Genomic DNA, 9,161 nt, shown 5'->3' on the forward strand with positions numbered 1-9,161 from the left:
CCTCCTTTTCACTTTATCCACCTCTCCTCTTCTCATCTTTTTTTTATTTCTTCTCCCTCTCAACCTACCTACTCTTCTCTCCCTTTTTTCCCTCATCTCTTCTTCCCTCCTCTATCTTCAATACTCTCTTCGTGTCATCTCTTGTTTTTCAGTGAGACACATCCAACATTTAATAACCTTTGTTTGCCTTCACCAGCGACTCAACAACTTTCAGGAAAACTCAGAGTTTCAGGGAAACTCTTGACACGCTGCAGTGATTTATTTGCTGGCGATCAAGCGTTACATTCAGCCTCCAATCTGCTTCGGCAAATTAGCTTTAGCTCTCCTCTTTTATTGGCACCTCCTTTGTCATTAATGAGACTCTATTAGCGAGCTTTCAGGGAGAGTTGGGCAGCTCTGCTTTTTTTGGCGGGGGCAGTTTGTTGTTAATAATATCAACGATCCGAGCCGTAGCAGGAACTGTACACTTTGTTTTTCCCTCTACTGTTTGATTTCTGGCTATTTGCGTCACTGTCCAACATGCAGTCCTGCCCAGAACCTAAGATCCACTCTGCAGTCCATTCTATTGGTGCTGCATTTTTTGGATTTGTGTGTCTAGTTCTGACTTTACTTGCTTCTTTTTTTGTTCCTAGATGCATCTTTGCAGTACTGCTTTGACCTTTTCTGGGTGTTAGATTGAAAGAGAGCCTCTCTCATCATTTCTATTTTTATACGTCATTCTTTCCCAGCGGTGTTGAACAAAGATTGTGGCCGCTGATCGGTTTGAGGCGCAAAAAAAACACATACGAGATGAAATCACTCGGCCTGGTTTCATCTGTTTGCTCGGGGTGTCAGGAATCGATAACGGCTTCATGTTTGCTTCAGATGTTTCGTGAAAGTCTGAGAAAAAAGTCATTACACATCACCTCGGTTTACCCTAAGAAAGTCTAGGAAAAGTTGTGTCCAGCTCGATCCAGATATCCGTGAATGATGAGTTTAATGAGGTCAGATTAAACAAATGTTTACTTTTACTAATGTAAACCTCCTAATGGGACATAACCACAGTTCTTTTGATGGACCTCTGTTGGTGACATGTGGGTACTGCAACAATATTTACATTAACTATACATTTGCAATTAATTTAAACCAAATATTACCGCTTTGTAAAGATTATCACGTCCATTTTGTATTTATTTTCATTAGTAATTGTGCATCTGTGGTAATTTTCAAATCAGCATTTCTTTACCAGACTGCAGTACAATTCATCAGAGGCTATTTTACAAATGTTTTGTACACTGTAATGGAGTCCAACACAACAGCACGTCTCAGTACAGAATCAAATATTACTATAGAGTCACATCGACGCTTGTCTGATGACACCGTGTTTCCAGTCATGCGAACATTTTAAGTGTCACAAAGGTAGAATTTATTATTTGTTAGATTCAGCATCATGTAGACATTCAGGGGAAACAGCTTCATCTTGCAACTGTTGACCCTCGTCCTACCTAAAAACATATATTAATATTTATCACAGCAGGTGAACAAAGCCACCAAAATATGTTTCTATACAACTAAACAAAGCTTCAAACCTGCAGCGATTCAGGTCATATTTTAACCCAAACTATGAGTAATTTGGAAACCAAAACTTAACCAGAGATGGAGTGAAAACCAAACTTTGAAACGCAAACCACTGTCACCTGGGTGAACGTCCTGAGCCAAGTTATGCTTCCATCCCTCCAACTACCTCCTTATGCAGACTTTTCAGACTGGAGTCTTTTCCTACAGCGTCAAATATGAGGAAATACCATTTGGTTCAAGATTAAATTAAGTTGTTTCAGAATTCAGTTGTCTTATTGTCATAATATGTAGACAAAGTATGCAGTGTGTCCTTTCACATTTATATCCAAAAGTATGTACACAAGTACAACCATGAACAAAAGTCTACATACACCTAAAAACACCACGTATATCACGGCAGCCTTGAGTTTCCAGTGACAACTCCTAAATTCCTATAATGTGTACTTGTCACAAAAAACAATCATGCATTTTGGTTCTTTCACAGATTTATTAAACGTTGTTTGGAGATATGACAAAATCCACTGAGTCAATAATATACTTCAGCAAATTTAATATTTAGGTAAAAGTCCTTTTGAGGCGTCACTGGAACCTCATGCCTGCCTTGACATACATGGTCTTTTTTAACCCTTACATACATGTCTTCGGTCAAATTTGACCCGTTTTGAAATTTGACAGCAGTAAAAATACCCTAAAAGTCTTGTAGCCTGAAATTTGATGACTTTTCCTAAAGTGAACCAAAATACACAAAAATGAAAATATTTTAAAATGTTATATTTTGTACAGGTGCTACAACTTTTTTGTTTTTCAGTTTGATTCAAATCAAGGAAAATGGTGGTTTTAGGGAATCTTGAAACTGTGAAACAGTTTTATGTGTTTTTTTTTTAAAGTTTACTTTTATTAATGTGACATCAGTTATTTAGACAAATAAATGGATCTGTAGTTTAAAATTTGGTATAGACAGTTACTATGAGGCAATTCTTGACAGGAATGGTCAAAGCCGACCTGGACCATACCATGAGGCTTAAAATATGAACAGTATGTAAGGGTTAAGTGTGTGGAAGCTTTTGTTCATGGCTGTATATGGCGCATCTGGACATCCATAAAAGATTTATGAAAACAACAATGACAATATCTTTTATTCTTAAAGAAGCTGGTAATGGTACCCACGGCACAAAAACCGTGTGTTAGTTGAGGAGATCAAATTGAGTCTTAAAAGGTGGATTTTGAGTATTTGTCTTTGGGTTTCAACATTTGGAAACCTGGCTGCAGGAAGCTGAACTCGTAGATGAAGATGGATCGATGTCCAGTGTCAGAGGAGTGATGGTTTCAGGAGTGGGAGGAGAGGCGAGGAAGGTCAGAGAGGTTCTGAAGGGCTGTAGGGACCTGGAGGTGAGGAGCAGGATCTTATTTACGGTGTTCAATATGCAACCGCATCAAGAGAAGGTGTAGGTGGATGAGAGTGTGGGGAGGGGATGCGCTGCCAGGATTCAGTGTGGGTGAAAAGCCTGGCAGCAGAGTTCTGAACAGCCGATCCAGCACTTTGCCAGATTGGACTCTATTACGGTTGTCCAGGTGGGAGGTGATGACAAATGCATGGGTGAGTGTTTCAGCAACAGGATGCAAGGGAAAAACCAAGAAGAGAGATCTGGTGGAAGGATGATGTCCAGGCTGCAGAGCATTGTGACCGGGAAGCTATCAGGTGGATCTTTAATGGAGTCGGGTAAAATTGAGACAAGAAAATCAGCAACACGCTGCTGTGGAGGCTGTTTTTCAAATGTTTTGTACTCTATAATGTAGTCTAATGGAGCGTCACGTCTCACTACAGGATCAAGTATTACCATGGAGTTGAATTGACGTCTCTTTTTTCTATTCGTGCAAACATTTAAAGTCTCACAAGTGGTAGAATTTATAGTCATCATGTGGAAATTTGGGACGAACAAGCTTCATGTTGCAATCGACCTAAAAATCTATGTTCAAAACCTGTAAGTGCTGGCCACCTCCACCAAACTCCACAACTAAGCTGCATTCTCTATTACATAATGAGGTAAACACATTACAGCTACATTTCTGTTAATCAGAACTTCTCCGTTTACTTTATTGCTTCCCAGTCGTTCTACAAGTATATTAAATGGGGCAGGACTCATGAACCTGGTAGCCCAGAAAACGGAGGAAACATGTGAAAAGGTTGTGTTTGAACCTACACGTTGGTATTTTCCTAAACATAAGGAAGTGTAGAAGTGAGGCGTTGCTCAGGTGGAAGTCCAGTTCCAGAACATTGTGACCGAGCTGCTATCAGTTTCATAAAGATGGATCTCCAACTTCCCGGAAGCCACAAAACCACAAGCTCAGCTAAATTTGAGACAAGAAAATCTCATTACAAAACCGCGGGCATTAATCTGCTGCTGCAACAGCCTCCACTTATCTCGTTTTAGACTTTTCCACCAGGTTTTTTTCCTTTCTTTTTTTTAACGCTGCCTGCAGGGATTTGCTCCCGTTTAGACACATTACTGAGGTCTGGCTCGGACTCAGCATTCCAGTTTGTCCCAGAGGTGTCAGACTGGGATGAGGGCAGGACTCTGTGCAAACCGGTCAAGTTCTTCTGGGCTAAACTTAGAGAACCATTTATTTAAGGATGTGGCGTTGTGTGTGGAGGCTCAGTCATGCATTGTTGGAGTGATGCTCTTGTCTAAAATATAATGGAAAGCTGCAGATGTAGAAGTCAAGCTGTTCATGTACATCATCACACATGCAGTATCTGTTGTGGCACATGCTTTAGAGAATGTTTATGATCTGCTGTTATATTTGAATTCAGTTAAAAAGTATAAGAATATTTGTCTTTGGCTTGAAAGACTTTACATATCAAGGTGTGCAGAAAGCCTTATAAATTTCCTCAAGTGATGTAATTTGAAGCAATGTCAGTCGGAGCTGACGACAACCTGAAAAATGAAAATAGGTTGGCAGCCACGTTAGCATCTAGCTGCACAACACGACGAACTGAACCTCCGAACCAAGCCGTCTGCACTTTGAGTTTTATTACAGATAATTTAGTGGCTTTGTGTTTTTTTCTTGCTTTGTTGTTTTCATCACTTTTGCTGCTTTTTGGGTTTATTCTCAGAGAAACACCTGCTTTCTCCTGTGTTCATATATGTGTTGCTGAGTTGATCAGGTTTGGAGGCCCAGCGTCGGAGCTCCATACCGCTTTGTTGTTGGAAAGTCACAAGGCTCTGTCAAAAAAACACACAAATAGGTGAAAAATGACTACAAAGAGACACAAAATGCTCCCAGTGACGGGTAGAACGATTACAGAGAAATGCAAAATGAGCCCAAAGCGATGCACAGCGACTACAAAGAGACGCCTAAAAACCATGCGTCTCTTTTTATTCTATGGGAGTCTCACTCATATCGTCTACTAATGAGATGTGCAGGGAATGTTTACTTGTCTGTGCACAGTTATTGTCTCATAATTCATACGTAGCTGAAGTACTGCGAATGGCAGTTGATTAATTATGGCATATAGTAATACGAAAAGAAAATGCTGCATATGTGTTTATATATTCATACGTTTTAGTCTTGTGTATTTGTTTCTTGAATAAGAACGTCCTGAGCCAGTGTCGCAGATCAGGACGGACTATCGCAGCATCTTTTTTTTGGCCTTTTTCATTGGATAGTGCAGTCAGAGAGAGACAGGAAAGTGGGGGAGAAGACATGTGGGAAAGGGTCATGAGCGGGATTCAAACTCATGACCTCCACATTGGGGACTGTAGCCCTGCACATGGGACGCCAGCTCAACCAGGTGAGCTATAGCGGCGCCCCTATCGCAGTATCTTTTAAATGACTGGTATCGACACCAATCAAAAATTATTTCATGCCACCACACAGGTCTCAAAAAGGTAGAGCACAACTTTTGAGTAATGAGCCCCCCAGTCGGAGGACATTAGGTGTCACGGAAGCTTCCATCATGGTGCCCGTTGCTACCTAAACTCCCACAATGCTCTTTGCCTGCCAACATGACTTGAGCTATTCCAGCATTAAACAGTAAGAGGCTCCACCTAGTGGCAGAACCAGGGAATTTACAGCTGACGTGCATGTAGAGTACAGGTTGTTGCTGTCTTTTGGACCAACACTACATTTCAGACAGTGTCCTACTGGAAGTTGACAATAGTGTAACACATTGCAGAGCTATTCAGTTGTAAAAAATATGCATTGGATTGGTTTTGATGCCTTTGATGTTAGGAAATGATATTGGATTGGGATTCTGTATCAGCAGACACTGAACTGGAGAAAACCCGCCTTTTAAAACTTTCTGTTGTTGTCGTATTTTGCATTCCTGAATTATTATTCTGACTCACCAAAAGTAGAATGCGGGTATAAACCTTCTATTTCCTTTCAGTCGACTTTCTCCTCTCCTTCTGCTATCTGTGTGTTGCCTCCGTCTTGACTATGAGACACAACAACAAGTTTTTCCAAGAATCAGGCCGCTCTGCTAGTTTTCTGTTTTCAGTGGATTATCCATTTTAATGACAGTTTTTATCCCCCTGAGTGCTAATGTTTCTCCAAAACAATTCCACCAGTCGCTAGTTTGAGGAAACACCGAATCCTTAACTTAGCAGCAGCCAAGACAATTGTGATTTAGGCCATCCACTGTGTTTGTTTTTAAATTTGAAGTGCAACCAGTCCATTACAATGTGCTGGTAGAACGAGACTACTGACTTTTTCCTCCTGCTTTTATTGAGTCCTTCATTTCTAACATAACTCTTATTCGTTGTTTTTGTTCTCTGAAACTCTTTGTGTTACTTTCTGTTTGTCTGATTGATTGGTAAACACCCTGATGCAGTGTGACACCCACATACTCTGTGAAACGGAAGTTTTGAGATGGACAGCTCAGCTGAGAAGACAATGGAGTTAGTGGTATCGATCGGTGGCCTCTGTCAGCACTCCGACAGATGTGCTGTGGTCTTTTTAAGCCAGCGACCACGAGCTGGATTGATCAAATCTGAACACATGTAGTAAAGGGGAGGTGAGTTCTGCCGTATACGTGCGCAGGAAGCTGTTAAGAAGATGAGCGCGAGCAGATCAGTGTGTGGGGAAACGTGAGCTGTAATTTTAGTTCCCCCCTGAAGGAGAGGGTTCGCCCTGCATGGTTCACTTTCGAAGCCCCCATCTGTGGTTACGGGTCACGTTCAGGAGGCAGATTGCTGCTTCAGACGGTCCCAAGTGAGCGACGCAATCTGCAGAACCTCCAGAAATATGGCAGTTTGGACTTTGTCGTCCTGCTCTTTCGGCGCTTCAACTCCCCACAAAGTCGATGCGGCGCTCTGACGTCCATTTAGAATGTGATTATAGACTGCTGGAATATTTTTCTTTCCACCTCCTCTTAGCCCGAACACTGACATGTTGTGCAATGAGGCGGATAAGCTCAGTGAGGAGTCAGTGGCCCAAAGAAAATCGGACCCACTGCGACGCTGCCCGGCGCCTCGGTCCACACGCTCATGGTTGCTAATTAGTCGTTCTCGTCTACAGTGACAAAGAGCGGCGCAAGATGTTGATTTGTTCACTGATTCGATTAGAAACGTACTGTCCGGTCAATCAGACACTGGCAAAACAACGGCGGTGAGGGCTGAGCGACGGGCAACCGCACACCTTCCTGTGAGCCTCCTAAAGGTCAGCCGTCAATTACATGCATGTTGTCCTTGTTTCCACTCGTGATGCCAGCATGAAATTCAATAATATTATAGCTACAGGGGCAAAATAAAAAAAATATTGATTGCATTCAGAAAGACTGGATGCTTTGGTCCATTTTGAATCCAATAATTCTAGTGCTGTCTTTTTACTTCCATTAAAGAGAAGATTAATGCCACTTTCATATATGTGCCTTAACAGTGCAAACCATTTGGAGCATTTTAAATATCCATCCGTCCAAAATAGATTATTGCCTTGGATGGCTTTGTAGTCATCCTACAGAATAAATAGTTAAATAAGTTGAGCTGTCACACTGCTGCCAGAGAACCTGTTCTTGGTCAACATGAATCTTTCTGAAGCCAAAATGTCTCCATATAACTGCCTAAAATGACTTTAAATAGAGCAAAACAAAGAATTCTAATGTCAGATTTTTAAATCTACCGACACAGCTTCCTGTGAGCAGGAACACATTTTAAAGATCAATATTTCAGTTGACCTCAGACATTTAATTCTTAGAAGCCAAGTTATTAATGTAATTAATATTGAATTAATTGGTAAATGTTGAGTTTTTTGCAACCAGTTCTTCCTACAAGTCAATAAACTCCCTAAACTATAAAATAAATTAAAAATCAGACAGATTTCTGTTGTAGATTAGTCATGAAAACATGCAAACCGTGTGAGTTTTCCTTTTGCATCAAGCAAAATATCAGCTATTGCTATGTGCACATCGCACTCTCAGTACTAAAATTACATAAACGTTGTTGCAGACCAAACACATCCCTGCGTGGCAGCAGCTTTCCCAAACAGCAGTGGCCTCCTCCAGCAGAACAATGTGCCCACAAATGCTGCAAAAACTGCTCAGGAACAAGACAAAAAGTCCAAAAGAGTCCAAACTGCCCAGATCTCGGTCTGATTGAGCAGCTACAGTAACTCACAAAAAACCTACACAATGTTAGACAAGTGGTTTGAATGTTTTAGCCGAGTATTGTACATCTACTCCTCAAAGCTTACTAACCTGCATGCTGCACAACTGATCCTCTCATCTTAACTCTTGGGGGGAAAAAAACAAACTAAAGAAAGTTTTCATACTTAATCCAATCCTCTGTTTCTACCATTGTTTAGTCAGCTTGATGCCTTTGTAGCTTATCAATGGCCGAATGCTTAAGAAGCCAAATTACTCGCACTAATAAGAAAAAGGAATTGGCACGAGTCACTGAATGGAGCGTTGACCGATAGAAACCATTAGTGCTGCCGTCTGTTGACAGTCTTTGGTTCAATGACTAATAAACTTCTCATTACATTACGTCTAAAACTGTGCGACACTCAGTCAGCCTGAATTCCAAAAAGCCTCTATCACAAACTCTATTCATCTGTTTTTACAAAAGACAATGTGAGCCGTCACCACGGAGCAAATCTGACATTCATGTACCTGCAGTTTGTTTGCTTTCATCACAAACAAGCCGGTTTTCATAACTCCAGACGTTGTTATGAAGGTACAGCTTCAATATCAAATCAAAAGCCCTCTTTCATTGAATACTTTCCGGTAAATAAACAGCATTATTTAGAAGCTGATTTAGAGTTCTTTTTTGTTTTTTTTTCCTCATATGCTAACCGTGTCTTTCAAAGAACATCCTGATGACGAGATGTTTTATTTACCGGCTCTCAAACTAGCGGTTGCACAGGTCTGTGATTACAGTCATTCATGGAGTGATTTGTGAAGGACGGTTTGTTTCCTTCACTCACCTCCTGCCGTGATTGGAAAGTAGAGGAACAAGACAGACGCATCAAACGATGCCGATGCATTTTTTTAAAGTGCAGACGTAAAATGTTTTCCTCTCTGATTTTCAGGTGAACGAGATTTACCACGACGAGTCACTGGGAGTCCACATCAACGTGGTCCTGGTGAGGATGATCATGCTGGGTTA

General features: G+C 41.1%; 1 protein-coding gene across 1 annotated transcript in view; it reads left to right on the top strand.

Annotated features, from left to right (window-relative positions):
• Positions 1–9,161, top strand: part of adamts3 (ADAM metallopeptidase with thrombospondin type 1 motif, 3) — a 255,775-nt gene that overhangs the window by 108,024 nt on the left and 138,590 nt on the right. The window contains exon 5 of the mRNA XM_008282959.1: positions 9,085–9,161. Within this exon, the coding sequence (XP_008281181.1) occupies positions 9,085–9,161 (77 nt within the window). The remainder of the gene's footprint in view (positions 1–9,084) is intronic.

The sequence above is a fragment of the Stegastes partitus genome, unplaced genomic scaffold, assembly GCF_000690725.1.
Source record: "Stegastes partitus isolate 25-593 unplaced genomic scaffold, Stegastes_partitus-1.0.2 Scaffold291, whole genome shotgun sequence".
NCBI classification, from domain to species: Eukaryota; Metazoa; Chordata; class Actinopteri; family Pomacentridae; genus Stegastes; species Stegastes partitus.